Source organism: Choloepus didactylus, chromosome 9 (genome assembly GCF_015220235.1).
Source record: "Choloepus didactylus isolate mChoDid1 chromosome 9, mChoDid1.pri, whole genome shotgun sequence".
Classification (NCBI taxonomy): Eukaryota; Metazoa; Chordata; class Mammalia; order Pilosa; family Megalonychidae; genus Choloepus; species Choloepus didactylus.
In genome coordinates this window covers 124,939,423-124,960,245 of record NC_051315.1, presented here as the reverse complement: position 1 = coordinate 124,960,245, position 20,823 = coordinate 124,939,423, and the positions used below count along the sequence as shown (strand labels likewise).

Sequence of the window (20,823 nt, the reverse complement as noted above, 5' to 3'; positions counted from 1 at the left end):
AAAAAAAGCCTCTCCCTGGCCAGTGATTGGGGACCTACGCTAAGCAAAGCCAATGTGGTCCTTCCCTCAGATTCTGCCTAGATGTGGGATAAGGAAAGCTATCTGGGGCACATCCTTTCCCACCTCCATTCCCTACCACACGGAGAAAGAGCCTCTGCAGGAGGAAAGAACAAGACCATTACAGGGAAATAGGAAGGAGTCGTTGAGAAGAAAGAGAGACGTCATTTGAGTCACTGTCCCTGGTTGTTACTGAGCTAGGCAATGGCCCTCTCCCTGGACTTCCCAGTTACGCAACCAATAAAGTCCATTATAGTTTGACTTGGGATTCCGTCACTGACCAATGCAGTGTCCTGGGCCTGGCCACATCTGGGTCATGTGCCATGTCTGTGAAAGGGATAGGACATTGAGATTGGTGGAACCCAATAAAACCACAAGGTTAGAGTGGAGGGTTCCCAAAAGAAGGGGCAGAGCAAGCAATAATGTCCATGACAGGTATCGAAACAACCATTTATCACATAAATGAGAGTTTTACCCACTTCTATTAGCCTGTTGCAAATCAATTGCCAAAAAATAAAGAAGACATAGAAGATTTAGTTAATAAAGTTGAATGTATTAAACTTTGTATACTATGAGGAATAACTCTATTTTTAAGTGTCCAGGAAATATTGATAAAATCTTAGTAAGTTTCAAAATCCAGAAATATTATGAATTATATCCTCTGACCACAGTGCAATAAAACTAAAATCCATAATATATGAAAATAAACTATAACCAATTAAAATTAAATTTACAAAAGTTTATAAAACAATAATAATATTTATATGGAAAAACAACTCTGCAGGAATTTTTTTAAAGATAAAAACAGGGGAAATAACTACCTGTCTATAGATAATGTGTGACAGTTGTCAAAACTTTATGGGAGAGCAGTTGTGAGCATATTTATTTAAGGCTAATATATCACAAATCAGGTGAAAATAAGGTGACAAAAAATAATTATTCAGTGCAGTCATATGGGAAATGGATAACAATGAAGTGTGGATAGCAGATCCTTGCTCATACCGTTTACCACAGAACATTCCAGACAGGTTAAAGTTAAACACACGCAACCATCAAAAAGTCGCAAGAAAAGAACACAGAAGTGTGTGCTCGTCCTATCTATTGAGACACTGTGTCATGGACAAAGCGTGGGCTTCGGAACAGACGGACCTCCGAATTTCAGTCCCGCCTCAGGTCTGATACTCAAGTATTTCACATTTCTAACATTCAGGTGCTTACTCGAGTACTTACCATATCTGAGATCAGTGCCCTCCCTACCTGAAGAAAGTAGGTAAAATTACCCGATTCACAAGACTCAAAGCCACGTCATGGTCCATGCTTCTAGGCTCTTGTGTCTGGCAGGCTGGGTGCTGGGGAAACCATGGGGAGCAAATCAGACCTGATCCCTGCCCACCCGGAACCTACATCCCTGGGGAGAAAGATCTGAATCAAGTCAGGGCACAAGCAGGGAATTACAAACTGCAACAAGTGCTCAGAAAGAAAAGTGCAGGAGGCTATCAGAATATAACACATTTTTTAGGATGTAAACATCTGTATGCAAACATAAAGCAAAGGAATGAAGGAAAACTTCGTGGTAAATATGAAAAAAATAGTAATAACAAAGTAGTTAACAAGCAAAAATATTTAAGAAAGCAATGAGTTAAAAAGAGTTCATATATGCAAGAAGAAATAAAATAGTAAATAACGTACAGAATTCAGAGGAAGGCAACTACGAGGGGCCTCCAGCAAATGCAAATGAAGATACAGCATTCGTGGAGGAGTTGGAAAAGGGGACACTCACTCTCTCCGGTCCGTTGGCACAGAGCTGACGAAGAACTACCAGTCCGCAGAGAGTGATCACATTTTCAGACCCTTTCAACCAGCAAATCTTCTGGTAAGAGAAAGCAGGAAGAAAGAGAAAGAACCAGAGAAAGGAAGGAAGGGAGGGAGGACAAAAGAGAGAAAGAACGAGAAAGAAAGGAGAGGGGGAGGGAGAGAGAGAGAGGGAGGGAGGGAAGGGGGAGGGAGGGAGAGAAGGGAAGGATGAAGCAAGGTAGGGGAGAAAGAAAAAGGAAAGAGAAAGAGAGAAAATAGGGAGGGAGGGAGGAAGGAAGGAAGGAAAACAGAAAGAAGAGAAGAAGGGGGAAAAAACCCTATTTATATAGAGATGAGTTTTCCTGACTGTGAGCTACTATATTGTGGATGATGTAAATCCGTGGAAAAGGCTATATAGAATATTGTGTTACATGAAAAGAGTCAATCACAAGATACGATGTGTGCTTTGATTCCAAGTAGGCAATAATTTTGCTGGGAGGATCTGAAAACCTAGGAGAGTAGTGGCAGGGAGGTTTATATTGCTGGAGGTATTTGTATATTTTGCTGTTAGTTTGACATTTCTGTTGATCTTCCACTGGAACATTGGATAAATATTCTTCACAAAATATGAAAATATTAAAAAATTAGTTGTGATGAACACACAACTATATAACGGTACTGTGAACAATTGATTGTACGTTTTGTATGACTGCATGGTATGTGAATGTATCTCAGTAAAATTGTTTAACTTGACAAAGATCTGTAGTTGCAATTAGTTTTTGTCCTGATCCACTTGAAGGTAGTTAGACATGCCACTTAATAAATAAATAAGAGAAAGAGTGTGTGTGCATACTGGTTTTATAACAACTCAAAATAAAAAAAAAATAAGAAAAAAAAAGAAAATGCTGCTTCTACTCTACCATTGTGCCACTTATCTGTAGATTGTATTTTAAAATATATATATATATTCTTTACAAAATAAAAGGATCGATTCACAAGAAGAAGTTCCACCATTCCACATGAAAGTGTTCCACAGTGCCCAGGTCACCTGGATGCTGGATTCTGGGGCACAGCCAGAGAAGGTGTGGGGAGGGCAGAGGCCAGGGGGACAGGGGCTCCTCGTGCAGGACACAGCTGCCTGTGGCTCCTGGTCTGGCCCGGCCTGGGGAGCGTCTTATCGCATGAGCTCATGTGAAAGGCCCACGCCCCAGGTCTCCAGCACACACTTGCCATTCCTTTCCTGTCACCACCCAGCTCTGCACTCATGCCATGAGCTCACTGCTGCTGGGCCCATCCGTTGGGGGCCAGATAACTGCCAGGGGCAGCCCTTTCCCAGCTCCTGCCTCTGCCCCCACCCTATCCCCCAGGAAGACAAAGAGCTCCCCTGACTCCCACCCTGTCATTCCACGTGGGACGCAGGATGGTGTGAGCTTAGTCTCGGTCCTTGTGGGGGATGGGGGGGTCAAAAGGCTCCTCCCACCCCCATCCTGCCCCTCCATCAATGCCGGCCTTGCCTTGGCCAGGGGGCTGTCAGCCACTGTCACTAGGCAGATACCACCTGGTTTCCCATCCCTGACTCTGTGGCAGCCCTATACCCAGGGGCAGCCTCCCAGGTGGGTGTCGGGGGGTATCAGAAAGCTGTGGAGATCCCCAGCCAAAAGTAGAAACAGAGGCTCTGCTCAGCCTGGGGCACTGGCCTCTCTCCTCCAGAAGCCTCAGGGACTCCAGGCTGGCTGTTCAGGGGCAGCTTTTCTGGGTGGATCACAACTGGTTCATTCATTGTCTCACATCCAAGGGGCTCCTCTCCATGCCAGACCTGGCCTAGCACTTGGGATCCGAGTTGAGTCCCAGTGGCCCTGCTTTAAAGGGCCACAACTGCCCTATCTCTGCCACCGGCCTTGCCCTTCTCCTTGCACTTTGAGAACACTGCCCCAGCCCACCCCCCATGCCAGCCAGCTCTGGCCCCAGACCACCTAACTCACGCTGGCCACCAGGAGGGCTGCTTTTCTGATGCTACAACTCTCTTCTCCCCAAGCCTTATGGCCACAACTTCCCTGTCTGGTCTAGCCTCATCCTTCCAGGCCTCCCAGAAATTAAACAGAAGAGAATGGGAAAAGGGGGCAGTGAGGTCCCAGAGACCCTCCCGCTGGCAGATGCGACAAAGGCCCCAGAACCCTGAGGCCCCCACCGAACATGAGCGCAGGTGGCGGAGAAGCGGCCTGTGCTTCTCTGCCAAGCCGCTCACCACATTCCCACGGGAGCCCCAGTCAGAGCAGGGTGGAGACAGCTGTTCCTCTCAGCAGATGTTTGCACAGGGCCGCTGGGCTGCTCGCTCCCAGCCCAGTCTCAATGACTCACCCTTGAGGCCGGAGCAGCCTGCTAAGCCCAAGCAGGCCGGAGACTGGTTGCCACGGGCCCATCACTTGGACCATCATGGCCCCCACGTCCCCAGCTACAGAGCAGGGCACTGGGCTAGAGCTGGCCACGCCAGCACCTTCCTTTCAGGAGGGCAGAGGCTGTCTGTCATTCTGCCCTTCTGGGGCCGAGCATGTTGCCAGCACCATTGCTGTGCATTTATTGGGCACCTACTGCATGGCAGACAGTGTGCAGGGAACAAGGGCCTCTGAGGTAAGACACAGGAATTGCCCAAACAGCTGACAAAGGGGGAGAAAGAAGGCCCGGTGGCACTGGGGCTGGGAGGGCATCATGCCAGGGGGAGCTGTGGGAGCAGAGGCTTGGTACGGGCTGTCTGTCCCCAACCGGGTAAAGCCTGTGGGAATGGAAAGGCACAGTCCCAAGGGGAGTGGGGCCTCCAGGCTCAGCAGTCCCAGTCACTGCACCCAAGAACAAGATTCCTGGGACATCTCCCATCCTTTTGGGTCCTAGCCCATCTTGGCAGGGCTCAGAAACCAGGCCTGAAGGTCACAAGCTCTTCGCCAAGAGCCCCACTCCTGAGAGGTTCTCAGGGAGCCACTCAGCCACGCCACTCCAGGCTGACCATCGCTGCACTGTCCTGCAGCTCATGGCAGATGGGGACTCAAGGATGCAAAGAGAAGGGGACATGCCCAAGGTCCAAGCAAGTTCTGGTCCCTGGAGGCCTCAGGCTAGGATGTCCAGAGCATGAGCTGGGCCCCTCTGAGTCCAGGTTCCCTTGGGGTAAAAGGAAGGGGCAGGACCACACCATCCGGACTCTTCCATCCTGGGACTGGTCTCTGAAGCCAGCTGCCCCCCTGCCCAGCACGGAGACTCCCAGTCCCCAGCCCACCCCCTGCCCATCGCCGCACCACCCAGCCTTCTGGATTTCCTCCCACCACATCACTCACCATGCTGTGTTTCTCTTAGCTCAGTGGAGCCTATTCTGCCTGAGAAATCCATTTGAATCTAAGGGGGTAAGAAGGTGCTGAAATCAGAAGTATTTACTTCATTTAGTAATGTACCTGAGCACACGTCATACTCCTTTTACCTAAGTTAGCTCTCCTCTACCAGGCTGCAAGCTAGGACTGAAAGCTATCTAGTTGTATACACTCAGTGTCATATTTTTAGTCATCCCCATAAAATAATTTAAAACATGCATTTTAAAGATAACAATGGTCGCCCCATCACTGAACACTGTCCCAGTGATGTCCCTGCTGGCCCCTCCTAATTGGGCCTCTCCGTCTGTCACCCCCTTTGCCCTTCTGTCTACCCCCAAAGGTGTGGGGAGAAAGCGAGGGTACCTCCAGATGTCCTCACTCCCACATCAGGGCTGTCTGTGGGGCCTCTGGGCAGACTGGTCATTCCAAGAGTGAAAAGTTGGAGACATGCAGCAGTGGACACCAAGGACATGGGTTCCCCTGGGGTCATTCAGGGCGCATGCTTATAAGCAACAGAAATGGACTAGCTGAGTGAGGTAGAAAAGGAATTTATTAAAAGGATATTGGACAGCTGGGAAGGCTTGGAAATAACCCATCAGGGAGTCATCCCCAATATAAAGCCACAGAATGTCTTGGTGCTATGGCTGCCACCAACCTAACGACACTTGTGCAAATGGCAACCCTGACATGGGACAGTGGATGCCTTGAAACCCACTGCCAGCCCTGCTGTAGGAACTGCTCATGCAGCCAACCACATGGCTGACCAAGGGCGCTCCCCATGGATCTGGCTTCTCTGAGACCCAGGCTCTTCATTTCAAACCCAGGGCTGGCACATCTGGTTGGTGGGGTCCAGGTCACACGCCCATGCTCTGGTTGCAGGGATAGGCTGGGAAAGCAAGCACCTGGCATTTCAGTTCTTCAGTGTGTTGAGATGCCGGGCAGCAAAATCACCAACGTGTGTCCACAGCACAAAGATACTGTCCCTTCTCTCTCATCACCTCCGTGGCAATCCCCAATGAACTTCTTGTTAGGAAGCTCTGATTCCCATGGGAGATTCTCCTCTTAAATTATTTCTGTACAAGGCAAAAAAATGTCCTTATTTGGCTGGGTTACGGGTGGGGGAGAAGAACTGGCTTTCTTCTCCTTGACCGGCCTGTGTTGGGACACAGGGCAATCCTGGGGGACAGTTTTGCTGGGCGATGTTGCACATTGGGTCCAGAGAAAATTCACACGGCCAAGATGGTGGGTTTTCCAGCAGTTTTATGGGTTTTGGGCTTAAAAGTACTTTCCAATCCCTGTGGAGCCCAGATTGCAAAAAGTGTGTTCCCTCCAGCCCTCGTTAGCATCTGGCTTGGTCTTGTCTCTTACTAGTGTTTTCTGAGCATTCTTATTTTAGAATTTGATGGCTTCCCTCAGAGCAGCTGGTGATCACACACTTGGGAAACCCAAAGACATGGCTCTATTGAGATGACCGGGGGCCCTGGAGCCTGGCACCCATGCCATGAGCCCTTTTGTGAAGGTGCCAAGTTAAGGAGCTTCCAGGAGACACTTGGGGCCCCTTCTCTCCACTGGGAGAAGCCCCCTTTCCTTGAAGACTGTCACCTCCACCAAATCTGAGATAAGGTCTCCAAGACCAGGCAATAGACGCCATCCTTTTGGTGCAAACCAAGAAAGTGGGCCTGCTGCAGGAACCCCCAGACCAGAAAACAGGCAACCTCCTCCAAGTGCAAACCAAGAAGGTACCACGCTGCAGGGACTTCCACATGAGAGAAGCTCCAGATGACCAAGATCTTGCTAGAGCCCAGCAGAGGCAAGCTGTGGTCCCCAGGGCCCAGAGGCTGGCAGCAGATCCTTTCCCTCTGCAAACATCTGGTGCCTGGCCCATACTGAGGTTGGGGCGCTAAGCTGTTTTCCACTAGACATGCCCCTTGCCCCCACCACCTGCTCACTTTCCCAGTGTCCAGGCCTCAGCCCCCCTCACCTGCCTGCTGACAGCCAGATGGGAAGCAGCCCTCCCCCTCAGGGAGTCGAGCCTATCTGTTGAGGACTAGGAACCTTTCCTGTACATTTTTCTTCTGGAAAAGACGAGAAGGAGGGATAAACTCGGACGTCACAGGCCTGCGTAGAACAGCAGAGTTGGAAGCCATCTGGAGCAGGTGCTGGCAGGACTCCTGGGAAAGGGGAAGGAGGGCAGCTGGCTCATCAGGTGGGGTTGTTCTGCAGCCAGGCAGAGCCCTCATGGCACGAGGAGGTTACGCTTTCCTGGAATTCCTGGCCTGGGAAGGATGGGGGACGCTTCCTTGGCCACTGCCTCTTGCCTAAGGCCAGGCCCCATAGGTGCAGGACTTCTGGAGAAGGGGCGCTCGGGGAAGGCTGGCCAGACCACAGTCTCTGCCTCCTCCATGGGTCTCCGTCACCAAACCTGGGTGGGGAGGGGTTGTCTCAGGGGCTCCCGGGCCTTCCCTCCCGGGGAGTGTGCCTGTACCTGCCATAGCAACTCAGATGCCTCTTCCACTGCAGCTGCTTCCTCCTGCCTTTGTCCTGGGGCTGGGAAGCCTCTCACCGGGCCCCCCATTCACCCTGCCCCTGTTCAGGAGGCCAGGATGGCCTTTCCCCAGTTACGGGTGGTGAAACTGAAGGCCCCACAGAGTGAGGGGAGCTGGTCCAGGTGCAGCCGCAGTTTCCCTGCTGGGCTCCGCGGGGGCTGCTTGCTGCCTGCTCGGGGTCCTCTCGGAGAATTTCCACAGCGGGAAGGCGCCACTGGGATGAGCTGATTGCAGAGAATACAGACGGGACTCGCTGTGCAACCCCCCTCCCCTCCCCAGGCCTCAGCATCCTCCCTAGGGCGAGCCTGGAGGGGGCGCTGTGTCCGCGGGAAGTTGTCCCCACCTCCTGCCAGCGGGGCTGGACTGGCCATTGCTGCCACCCCTGCCCCGGCCTCGGCTTCCATCAGGTCCTGCTATCTCCAAGGAGGGGCCCTCCGAGTCCCGCCTTGCCCCTCCAGGAAGCGGGGAAAGAGAAACAGAACCTGCAAGAATGCGGTCTTTTCTTTCCATGGCCCTAAGCTTCCAGGGGCCAGGAGGGAGAGGCGGGTCCCTGCCACCCGGTCCTCGGGGGCCTGGGGCCTGGCTCACTTCAGCCTGGTCCCGACCTTCTCCAACCCCAAGTCCCTCTCCACAACCCCTCCCTGGGCCCCACCTTTCTTGGCACAATGCAGGCTCCCACCCTCGGAAGACACCCCCATCTCTGGCCTCCAGAATCTTCCCTCTTGTGTCTTTCCCAGGCCATCTCCTCGCCAGCCCCCCACCTGAAACCCTCGACTTTCCCCACCTCGGGCCTCCCTCGGTTTCAGTTGGTTGCCCTAGGGTGAGGCCCCTCATTTGATGGTTTTTCTTTTACGGCCCCTCGAGTCTCAGGTGCATCTCCAAAGGGAGCCGGGCTCTTTGCCATCCAGGTTCTCCTCGCCTCCTCCCTGCTCTCCTTGCGCCTGTTCTCACGGCTTTTGCCCTCCCCAGGAAGCTTGCCCTGCTCCTGGGGTACCCCCAAACTGAGCTGCCCCCCTTGTCATTGTCCTTTTCACCCTGTGAAGTGAGTGTCGGCTTCCTGGGGGTCCACCTCTGTTAGCATGGAGCTCGGCAGTCCATTCCTCCTGGGATACAGACTACAGAGATGCTCAGGAATACCTGGGAATCAGTGAGTGCAGAAAGGACTGTACCCAAGTTTCCCCACAGAATCAGGAGGCTCCTAAGGCCAAAAGGTCTTTCTCTCTCCTTTGTGGTCAGGAGGAATTTTAACCCTGAGCATTCAGTAAAGTACCAGGAATGGTCCATGTTCAGCTGTTCAGTGGATCCCACTTTCCCTGGGCCAGAGGCAGAAGCAGCAGGAAGAAGTGCCCTGAAACCCAAATCAAGACTCAGGGTAGTGAGACCCTCCTCCATAGCTCCCCCATGCAGGACACCAAAGGGGGCAGGGGGGTGAAAACTTTTCTCCCTGAAAGTCCCTCCCACCCATCACACAGATGTCTAACTCTCCACCATTCAGGCCCCCCACTAAGCAGGAGCTGCTCCACAGCCTGCCCAGGGAAGCCCCTCATCCAGTCAACTCCTCCAGGATCTGCCCCACGTGGCCACTGCCCAGTGGCCAAAAGTGGGGGTCACCAGAAGACTCCCCTTCCAAAGAGGAGAAGTGGAGCCCAGATGTTGACTCTGCCCATACTGTGGTGGAGTGGGGAACAAGGTTGAGTCGTTCAGGTTTGTCTCAAAGCCCAAAAAGAGGAGAACTAGATATTGTCAGGCTGCCACCAAGTGCATCCAGGAGACACAGAAGACATGAAGAACCAGCCAGAAGACTTTCAGACAGAAGGAGGTGACCACCAGGTACAGGAAACTTCTATTCTGCCCTTAATGAGGAGCTTGAAGAGATTGTGGCCACTACCCCCTGGAAACCAGCCCAGCACCTGGCTCTAGAGTAAATTTACCCAAACAGGTATATAAATAAAGCAATTCTCAGAGAAGTTCCAGATGGCAAGAGTCCAGTAGGCAGAGAGGGATTTTCATAGTCCACCCTGAGAACCCCTTCTTTCCTTCCCTTATTCCTTATCCTTCCTCCTTAAATAAAACTTTGGTACCAACTCTATAGGTGTTAACATGGAGAGGCAATCAGGGCAGGCTGCGTGGAAGTGGTGAGTCAACTGTCTCAGACCACAAAGGATGTCCTGTTGAGGTCTGGATCTTCCTGGAGATCTGGGGATTCTGCAGCCCCAAACCCAGGCCGCAGGTGTAAGTTGTTTCCTAAACAACAGGTTCTAGAGCACGGTTGGTAAGGAGTTTCTGATTCAGGGTGGAGGGGTGGGAAGGGGCCAGCGGAAAGAGGGGCTGAGAGCCGCGGCGGTGTGACGGCTGCTTCCGGGGCTCCCGGTGCAGGCTTCAAAGTGAGACCGGCGAGATCCACCGCGGGGTACCTGGTCCTCGCGGCTAGCCGCGGCCGGAGGAAGCAGCAGCTTCCTTTCCCGGGAAAAGTGCTTTCCCGCGTCTCGCCGGGTCTTCTTTGCGTCTGCAGACCGCCACGGTGCCCCTGTCGCGACGACGGAATTAGTTCTTCCTTCTCTAGTAGGAATCCTGCTCGGCAGCAGCGGGGTCGATTCCAGCACCTCATTCAGTTCTTGGGGTGCCAAGCTCCCCGTTCCGCCTCCTATCTCGAGGGGACTCCCCAGAGCCCAAGGGACCGTGACGCCTTGTCCAAGGACAGGCATTCGTGAACGACAGGGTTATGTGGCCGAGGCCGACAGCCACGGCGAGGTCCTCTCTGTAGCCAAGAACGTGAAGACGACCACCTATCATGGCTCATGGAGGCCAGACCCCGCTTGAGTCCGGTGCAGCTCCCTCCCCAGCCTGCGCTAGCGCGAGCACAGCACACCAAAGGAGACAGCCTCCTGCTGCGGATCCTTGCGTGGGTGTAGGCAGGGTCAGGGGCGCACACATCCGTGCAGACCGAACCCACCTGCCAGGTCGGACCTGAGGACTTTCTGTGTAGCCCACCGGGGCTAAGCGTGAACTTAGAGCCACAGTAGCAGGCACACGATGCCACCTCGCACACGCACGAGTAAGCCGCACTCTTACTTATCTCGGGTCTCCTCTCACAAACCCCGCTTTAGCGCTCTAACACACACAAATCTGGAGAAAGGTTTGCACTCAGCTGTGTCGAAGACTGAAGACTTGCGCTCCCCCCTGTGGCCCCCGGGAAACACCGCTCTCTTTGCGCCTCCCGCCCCGACTTCTAACCCCATCTTTTGCCGCCGCAACCTAACGGTGTCGGTGCGGTCCGAGTTCCCTCCCGGGCGAGAAAGATGGAGCCAAGATCCCAGTCCGCGCTGTAAGGTGCATTGGGAAGAGTTTGGCAACAAGGCAGATCAGCCAACTTTCTGGCTGTGTAACTTTGGGCAAGTGACTTAATTCTTCTGAGTCTGTCTATGCACCCGAGAAGAAGGAAACCGATGCCTTCCAGATAAAGTGTGTGTGTTAAGGACCAAACGTGTGCACAAGACGCCAGGCGCACCGAGGCTTGGCACGCCAGGGCGCGCGCTTGCTGCAAATTGAGTTCCCTTGAGAGCGCCGCTTTGCAGCTCCAAGTTCAGCTCAGAGAGAGCCCGCCGAGCCTCGGGATCCCTCAGGGGTGGGATGAGGGTGGGATGAGGGTGGGAGCGGAGGGGGAGCCCCCGCGGCCCCCTCCTGGCCGTCGGCTAGGCAGTGTGCGTGGTGCCATTGGCCCGGGCGGCCTGGTGGGCGGGAGGATGACATCAGCGGCAGGTTGGATTATAAAGGCCGGAGCGGAGCCGCGGGCTCAGAGCGCACCCAGCCGGCGCCGTGCAGCACTGGGACCCGCGCCCGCCCGGCAACCCAGCCAGTCTGCACCGCTCTCGCCTGCCCGTCCGCCCGCCGGCCCCGCGCTTCCTCGCTGCCGCCAGTCTGCTCCCCTCAACCCCACGGGCACCATGCACCTCTCCCAGCTGCTGGCCTGCGCCCTACTGCTCGCGTTACTCTCGCTCCGGCCTTCAGAAGCCAAGCCCGGGGCGCCGCCGAAGGTGGGTGCTGTCGCGGGGACGCCCTGCCTATGAGGGGCCGTGCGAGGACTGGTCCCGGGCTGGGGTCCTGGGAGGATGCGGCGCGCGGGAAGGAGCAGAGAGCGAGAAGTCCGCCCTCTCCCCTGAGATGTGCCTGGAGAAAGCCAGGGAGCCCTCGAAGCCCGGACTTGGGGGTGGGGGAGTGGGAGGGTGGTGTCCATTTCCCCAGGCTTTGGAGAATGTTGACAAATGCGCAGCCTCTGCTCCAGTGTGTCCAGCGGGCGAGGGGCAAAGGAGGGAGAGCAAGGGGAACATCCTCGAAGGGGCGGACCATTGCAGCCGCGTGGCAGGTGGATACGGGGCTGAGCCTGTCCGGCTTCGGTGGGGGCGCTCTCCAGGCTCGGAAGGGACAAACCGCGCTGTCTGGCGCGTGGTCCGGAGCATCAGGAAGGCCCCGCGCTGCCGCCGTGCTCCCCTTCACTTGGCTCTTTTCCTCCAACAGGCCTCGCGAACCCCGCCGGGGGAGGAGCCAGCGGAGCCCCAGGCTGGGGGCAGCGGTCAGAAGAAGGGCGACAAGGCTCCCGGGGGCGGCGGCGCCAACCTCAAGGGCGACCGGTCGCGACTGCTCCGGGACCTGCGCGTGGACACCAAGTCGCGGGCGTCGTGGTCCCGCCTTGCGCACGAGCATCCCAACGCGCGCAAACACAAAGGAGGCAACAAGAAGGGCTTGTCCAAGGGCTGCTTCGGCCTCAAGCTGGACCGGATCGGCTCCATGAGCGGCCTGGGATGTTAGTGCGGCGACCCCTGGCGGCGGTGAGTACCACCAACCGGGACGCCCTGCTCCCCCGCCGCGCCGGCGGGAACCAGCCTTAACCCCCGCCCCTCCGGATCCCCTGACCCTGGGACCATTCCGCCTTTAGGAGGGGGAGCCAGGAGATCCAGGTCCCGGATCCAGTGTATGCTGGGCACTGTGTCGGTGCTCCCACTTACCCTCCACCCCTACCCCATTTATTGTCCCATTTCACAGATGAAAGAAGTGAGGATTGAAGTGATCAGGGCTCTTTGGCAAGGTCAGAAATGGCTTGGCCTGGATGGACCCACCTGGCTGCCACAGGAGAGGCAGAGACAGGCTTGGTGGGGTCCCAAGTACCCCCACCAAAGGCAAACCAGCAGCCTTGGCTCCAGTTTGCCAATTGGGGGCACTGAGGGGAGATGGTGGGTTTGAGGGAGCAGAGGAGGAAGGGATGTGCACAGTTGAGCAGAGGCTGATCTGCCAGACACGGCCAAGGGTGCACATGGCAATGGGCCGCCAAGCAGTCGGGGGGGCTTCCTGGGTCTGTGTTCCCTGAAGAGGGACAGGCTTGGAGAAACACCTGTCCCTGCATGGTAGAGAGACTAGCCGCTGGCCAGCATCTCCCAGAGAGCCCATCCTTCCCCGCACTCTGATTCTCCTACCCCTCTGTGGCCAGACTGTCCAGGGTCCTGATGCTAGCGCAGCCCATGTAGTGATCCGGATACGGTTTAGGGAAAGGAAGAGACTGAAGTAAATCTTTATTCTTTACCCCATCCCCAAACTCAGCATGCCCCAAACTGAGCTCCTCACCAACCCTGCCCCCCAAAACCTGCTTCTGGGCTCCCTGCCTCTGGCACCGCTGCCTCTCCAGGGCTGGAAACCTCGGAGCTCCCTGCAGTCCCTGCCAGGGGCCACATCCTGGCAATTCACTCTGTGCAGAGTCTCACCTCCTCACCTCCTTCTCCTCCATCCCTGTTGCCCCTCCATGCCCCAGACTGTGACATTGACATCCAAGCAGCTTACGATCAGACCCCTGCTGGTTTCCAGCCTTGCCCCCTCCAGCCCAGCTGCGGCCACACCCCATTGACCCTATTCCAGGCTCTGTTCCCATTAAGCCTTTGCAGCGTCCACACCACCTTCCCCAGCAGGAAACAAGAGCACGGCTCTTTGAACCTTGCAAGTGCATTGCCTACACCTTTTTTCTGGCACTGAATGCTTTTTCATGCAAGCTGTAGGTTATTGTGAACCTATTCCCCTTGGCATACTAACCTGTGAGCAAGGTGAGGACTTGATGCCAGCCTAAGGCTGTCCAGGCCCCACTGCTCTTAAAATGTTTACTCAGGACCAGAGGCACCTGCCCCTCCTGCTCCCAGACTCCCCTCTCCCATCAGCCCTGGGCCTCAGCTGGTGCCCTCCGCTCTCTGCAGCCACCTTGACCCGGCTGGGTTCTTCCCCCCAAGTCTGTCGCGGCTTCTGCCGTGTGGCCTTCACTCACGTGCACGGGGAGAGAAATGGTCTGGCCCTCGGGCCCAGCTTTAGCGGCCAACATCGCCTTCTTTCCTCTCCTTTCGTGCCTGAACAGCGAGGAGATGGAGTCCCAGGCCTTGAAATTTCAGTCCGTGATTTAAGCACCAAGCTCAAACTTCAGACTCTAAACAAACGATAGGTAACACTGGATGACATTTGGGAGCCTTGTCCTTGCACGGGGCTGTGGGCACCAGGTGACGGTCACAGGGGTGGGGAGGAATCAGATTGCCAGGCCACCTTGACCTCTGGGACCAGGGGAGTTTCTCCACCTCCTTGAAGGTCCCCCTTTTAGCCTAGATGTACCTTGGCCCCATCAGCATCCTCAATTCCACCGTCCACCTCCCACTCCCCGAGGCCTGCATCCTAGTGGGGTGGCCCAGGGAGGATCACAGGTTTGGGCTTAAAAGGAAAAGACGACTCGGTTTAGATTTCTCACATGGACGAAAACTTCTGAGGTAGCATCCATTTCTCCACTCAGGGGTTGCCTCTGGCTCCATGCAGCCGCCGGAATCACAGTTGCTGATGATTACACTGGTCTTGATTATAACGTGCTAATGACAGACACAAGTTGTAGCCGGTATCTGGTCCACGGGCCCCAGGAACACCACAGACGTTTGTCATTTGTTTTGATGGATGGGATGGCGAGAGGAGGGGGTTGGAGGCAGGCGGGATGGGGTGGGGGCTCTGGGCTTGCTGTCTCCTGGGAGAGGATGCCCTTCTGGGGCCCTGCAGCACTCATTCGCAGGGACCAACCACTTTTCAGCTTTTCTTGGCACAAAACCGGAAGGGGTGCAGCCCTGACTCGGGGGTCTCTGAAAGCACCAACGCAGCATGACTTCATTTCCCAGAGCAGGTGTGAGACAGCACCCCCCACCCCCCACCCCCATTTCTGAAGAGAACCCTGAACCCCTTCCGAAGCAAAGCCAGCTGGGGAAGAAGCCGCTGTGTACCCAATGGCCCCGACACTGCCAGTGCCTAATGTGTGGCCTCCCATTGCGTCTGGAAGCCAGCCCTGGAAAGTGGCTATTATCCCGTTTTATGGATGAGGAAAGCGATACTCAAGACTGTCCAGGGCCATCCGGGAAGTACATGTCATCGTTGGGATCTGAGCCCAGATCTCGACTCCTCGGATGTCTCTTTCCTCCCCCCTCCCCCGCCCCCACCATTTCCCAGACACTGAGAGTTTGTGGCAGAAAAGGGGAAGAAGGAAGACTTTCCGATCTCTTTCCCTCCCTGTCTCACCAAGAACCAAGGGCAAGGCCTATAGTGAGGCTGAGGGGGAGGAGGGGCCTGGAAGACATTCTGGTTCCAGGGTGCTGGGGGCGGGAGGTGCCAGGAGTGCAGCAGACCGCAAGAATCCCAGGACGGGCAGGAGGGAAAGGCCTCTCTCCCCACCATGGGAAGGCCTTCGCCAGGTGGCTGAGGGCAAAGGTGGAGAGAGGTTGCTTGATGTGGTGGCAGAAAAGGGGAGGAAGATTCCAGAAGTGCCCTGCAGGCTGGGCTTTCTCCGCCATGGGGCCAAAACTGAGTGAGCTTCCCGTGTCTCCCCCCGTGTTTCAGGATTGGGAACCTGCTCCGCTGTGATGAGGTCACCCTTGGTCACCATCTCCCAGCATCCAGAAGCTCCTCCAATGCAATGTGGCTTTGACATTTCTTTTGTTTTCTTCCTGGTACTGGGAATACACAACACCAGCTGTTTTATTATTATTTGGGGGTGGGTGGGTATGATTTTGTTGTTTATTTGTTTTGAAAATGAAAAATAAAAAGTTATATATTATATACATGAAACACACACATCTACACCACTTGATGACAAGGGACAGTTTTTAAGAGACTGACAAAACCAGCTGTAAAACGTTGCTGTTTGTAAATTCATGTCATGCATAAATGTATTTATGTTGTAAAGCTATTTATATTGTTTATAAAGAGATATTTATAAAAATTTTATTTATGTAACTAAATGAAAGAAGTCAATCATTGTAATGTTTTTGTCCTAACTGGTTGAAAAGTGTAAAAAAAAAAAAAAGTCATTCCATGAACACTTTGAAAACTGTCTTTATTTACTTATTGCATTTATGTTTTAGGAATTAGTCTGGGGAAGAGGGAGAATGTGAAGATGAGCCTTTGCCTTTAAATAGAATCTAACAGCCATGTTCCCAGTCCTGGATATATTTGTATCAGAATCTCCTGGGGAGCTTGTTAAAGATGCAGATTCGTGCCCCACCCACCCCCAGATCTACTGAATCTGGCTCTCTAGGGATACAGCTGGCCTCGTGGATTTTGTGCCTGAGTTACTGTGACCAGCTCAGCCAGGTCAGGAAGCCCTGCTCAGAGCACCTGACATCTGTGAAATCAGCGGTCTCATGAATTTCAGCTGACTTTGGGTCTCTACATTCTATCCTAGTTCTGCTATTAGGAGGAAGAAATAACTGTAGGTTTTCCTCCTGATTTGGGGTGAATCAGATGGTTTCTGCATGTCTTGCAGAATTGGCCAAGGTGCCCTTTGAACCTTAGCAACTCCATGGCCTGAGATGGTGTAGCTTCCACCTGTAGTGAACCCCAGGGCCAATGTCACCTTCTGCCTTTTGGAGAGAGAGAGAGACAACATCATCAGAGTTCATATTTGTTCCATGGGTTGTGTTTTACGAGAGGGGTGTGGGTTTTCTTTTCAGTTAAAGCGTCTAACAATTATGGGTCCAGGCGCCGTGGACACTTGAATGAAACCACAAGTGTGAATAATCTCTTGTCCTGAAACCTACAGGAAACCCTTAAATAATTCCGAGGAAATCATGCTACATCCTTGGTATGGGGGTGACACTTCTGTGCCACCCTCCTCACCCGACTTCTGTGCTCTATTAGGGGAGAGCAGAGACATGACGAGCAGGGTTGGGGGGCCACATAGTATGGGGGACACTGACCCCACCCAAGGGAGTTGGGAGCAGTTCTGGGCCCCTGGTCACAGGGTCAGCAGGTGCAGCCAGGCTTGTCCCTGGTCCCGAGGAAAAGGGCTGCTGGAGGAGGCCAGGGGTCCCTGGTCTTCCGGTGAGCATCTGACCCCGAGCCCTTTGCTCCCGAGCAGCCCTCCAGCGGCAGGTTCTTCTCAGGTGGGTGGACAGGCGGGCAGCACAGTGACCTCGCCCAGGTGAGGAAACTGCTTCTAAGTCATGTTCCAGTTGGGACAGGTTAGGGGCCTTCCCACCCTGTCCACTTCCGCCACTGCCCCAGTAGATGTTTTTGGTAGCCTGTCCGGAGCTGTGTTCCCCTGCCTCGCTCCAGCCTCTGGGGCTCAGAACTCGCACACCATGTTGCTGAGGGCAAGGGGTCTTGCAGGGCCTCAGCTCACCGGGCCATCTGCAGACACCACTAGAAGGGGATGCCAGAGAGGGACAGACCAGGGAGGAAGTGGAGGGGGTGGGATGTTACATTGCAGGCCCTGCTGGTGGTGAAGCACTTCCCAAAGTGCAGGAACTGAAGGGTGGTGAATTCAGAGATTTGGGGAGCCGCCACCAGAAGTTAAGGGGCTTTCCCTGTGGGTAGAACCTGTCTTGCTAGCAGCCCAGGGATAAGTACCCCTGGGCCCAAGCTACACTTGCTCCCCTCCTGAGCAGCTCTTGGGCCGTGTATCAGCCTTCAGACAACATGCACGAGCCCCCACCAGGCCAAGGCCAATCCCTCAGCCCACTGGCTTAAGATGCTGTTGTAGGGCCAGCACCTCCTTGCACGTCCAAACCTGAAGTCCTGAAATCACTTCCTCGGCAGCAACTGGGACTCATCATCCCAGCAAGAGATTTCTTCTGGAAAGCCAGAAAGGTTGGCAGATCTCCAATAGGTAATAAGAAAGGTGTTGAAACCTCCACAGATTACCCAAGTGGCATGACCCAGGAGCTCCCTGTGGGGGCCTCCTCCCTCACGATAAAATCTCTCCTCCAAAGCTGCCCGGAGATGCAGCTCCTTTTCCACACAGGATCCAACAAGAGCCAGGGCCAGCGTGCAGGGACGGGCCTGAGGAAAGAGGCTTGCGGGATTCCAGTCCTCCTGGGACAGGGTGGCACCTCTCCGTGTTGGAGGGTCTCCTGGGAAGGGCAGGCTGAATGGAGCAGACCTGGTGCAGCAGAGGCGGAGAGAGTTTCAAATGCTGGGAGGCCTAGTCTTGCTGAGTGTCCCAGAGGAAGTAGTTCCCTTTCCCGAAGAGGTCAGCTACTGGGGACGTGTCGTGGAGGGCAGGGGGCAGTGGGGGAGGAACCGCCAAGCCCACCCAGTGAACCCCAGTCAAACTGAAACTCCTCGGCACCACAGTTGTTGATATGTAGAAGCCCTGGCCAGGCAGGATGAGGCCCAAGAACCCCACCATGGGCCCCCAAACACGCCTGGAGAGAGGCCTAGTCTACCAAGCCCAGGCAAAGGGTTATTCAGAGAGGTGCCCCCCACCACCCCAACACCGAGGCCTCGGGCAGGCACGTGGACCCAGGGATCTGCCTTTCACCCCCTGCACAAGAGGTGGGAGGCCTTCCTCCAAGAGCAGCACCCCACAGGGTGATAGGGATGCGTGCAGTGAGCCGAGCAGTCACTACACCAGGTACGGCCAGCCCCTGCTCCCCCTTAGGAGGAGCGCTTAGCCCAGCCAGGGGGTTGGGCTCAGGGGTTCCCCCTCAGTTAGGGACAATGGAAGTGGGGAGCGAGCATCTGTCAGGGCCCCACCAGGAAACAGAAGTCAACTCTGATGGTTGACGTGAAGAGGCTTTAAGAAAGGGCCTGTTGGCAGAAGCAGCAGGTGGGACGGGAGGACCCTGGGAAGCCAGTTTCTCCCCCAGGGCTGAAGGCAGGAAAGTGCCCCCTGAGTTGGAACTGTGCGGGAGTACTGGGGGCCCGTGTTGCCAAAGCGGGGCGCAGGGAGGGAGAGATGCCTCAACTTCTCTCTCCTCTCACCTCTGGTGTCCCAAGGAGGTCTCCAGTTGGCAAAACCCAACCCACCACCAGCCAGAAGGAAGCCTGGGAAAGGCGGCTTGCAGTACACAAAGTCACAGCACAGGAGGGCCTCGGCTGGAGGCCTGGGGTGAGGCAGCCGCCCTGCTGGGATGCGGCCTGGCAGCAGGTGCCTGGAGCTGGCACCTGTCTCCACGGCAGGAGATAGAGGACTGACTGGATCCCAAGTGTGGGCATGGCGTGACCAGCAGCTCTGGTTCTGGGAGTGCCCCACTTTCATAGCTCTCCTGGGCTTGCCTGGAGTGCATCACTGTTCCCCTCCTCTCCCCACTGGGAGTGCCTGTCAACAGAGTCCCCTCCCTGGTGGCGTATCCTATCCTGGCCCAGGCCCTGGACAGATGCCACTTCCACCTGGAAGTTCCCTCCAGGTAAACTCAGCCTCACCTGACCCAGGTAGAGCTCTCCGCCCCGCCCCACGGGCCTTCTCATCATCTTTTTCTAAAATGTGAGTTTGTTCCCATGTCCCTGATTTAATTTTCCACTGCACCAGATCTAGTCTTAACTGCCTCTGATGTGGCTTTTGAGTTCACCACTGCATTTTTTATTCATTTGTATGTTTTCCATATCTCGTTCTCTCCCTTTCATCTCATCGGGTTCCTTTTGTATCGCATTCTGTTGCCTTTTCATTGAGATCCTGGTTCACAGAAACCACGTCCTCCTGCATTCTATGTAGAATGCACCACAGTGTCCTGAAGTTTTCTTCTGGATCATTCTACAGCTGCATTGGGAAGATCTGTTCTCAGCATTCTTGGTGTATTCTTGAGTGTGCATGAGCATCATATCTCACCTGGTTCAGTCTTCTGTTAGTTGGAGGAAGATGTTGGGAAAGTGGCAGGAAATGAGCAATGGCAGGAAAACAGCCCACCAATCCTGTGTCTCCCACTACAAGGTCAGGAGGATGGCTGACTGGCTTTCTGGCACTGCGCCGTCTAACAGTCTCACTGTGGTGCTGTGAGTCTGTGTCTGCCTCTACGCCTTCATGTGTATTTTAGAGAGGAGTTCTGCCCCCTCTGAAAACGGCTTTGGAGCCAGGAATGGTTTTGCTGATAAATCACATTCAGATTTGTAGCAGAAGTGCACCTATTTCATTAATTTTTTTTTCCTAATACCAGGATATAAGCTCTTAAATTAATTCTATTGTTTGGCTATTTTTCTAATCTGTTTACTTTTGCTTGTTTATTTACTACTTAATAATGTTATTTATACTGGTTTCCTTAACACTATTCTCTACTTTTTCTAAATTCCTGATTGAATGCTTACTTCTGAGTATGGCTACATCCAAATCCCAAAGGTTTTGATAGGCAATTTTCTCAATTTTTTTATCTTTTGCAGAGTCTGTTGAATTTTTTTTCAATAATTCTAAATGGGATTTAATTCTTGTTTAATTTATCTGATTAATTTTAGCTTTATTGTGTTTGGGTTTGGTGCTTGCACAATTTCCGCTTTATTAAATTATTGATTCTATGTTTTAATCAATTTTGTAAATATTACATGGATACTTTGAAAATAAGATGAATATCTATTTGCATAGTTCAACGTTCTTTAAACATTTAATCCCTTTTGCCTCTTACATTACTATGTCCAAATTTACTGACCCTATTTTTCATTCACTGAAGACTGATAATGGTGTTTGAAAACTGTACTCTGATTTTGTTTTTTTTCTCTTTATGTTTTAGGAGTTATACAGTTGCTATTTATTCAGTACGCAAAGGTTCAGTATTGTATAGATTATGTGGTGGTAACACCCAATTCCCAAA

General features: G+C 53.8%; 1 protein-coding gene across 1 annotated transcript; it reads left to right on the top strand.

The window, feature by feature from the left end:
* Positions 1-11,580: 11,580 nt before the first annotated feature.
* Positions 11,581-16,044, top strand: NPPC (natriuretic peptide C). The gene is made up of 3 exons (XM_037850251.1): positions 11,581-11,784; positions 12,266-12,576; positions 15,644-16,044. Exons 1-2 carry the CDS (start codon positions 11,695-11,697, stop codon positions 12,554-12,556), a joined length of 381 nt encoding a protein of 126 aa, XP_037706179.1. The 5' UTR covers positions 11,581-11,694; the 3' UTR covers positions 12,557-12,576; positions 15,644-16,044.
* The last annotated feature ends 4,779 nt before the right edge of the window (positions 16,045-20,823 follow it).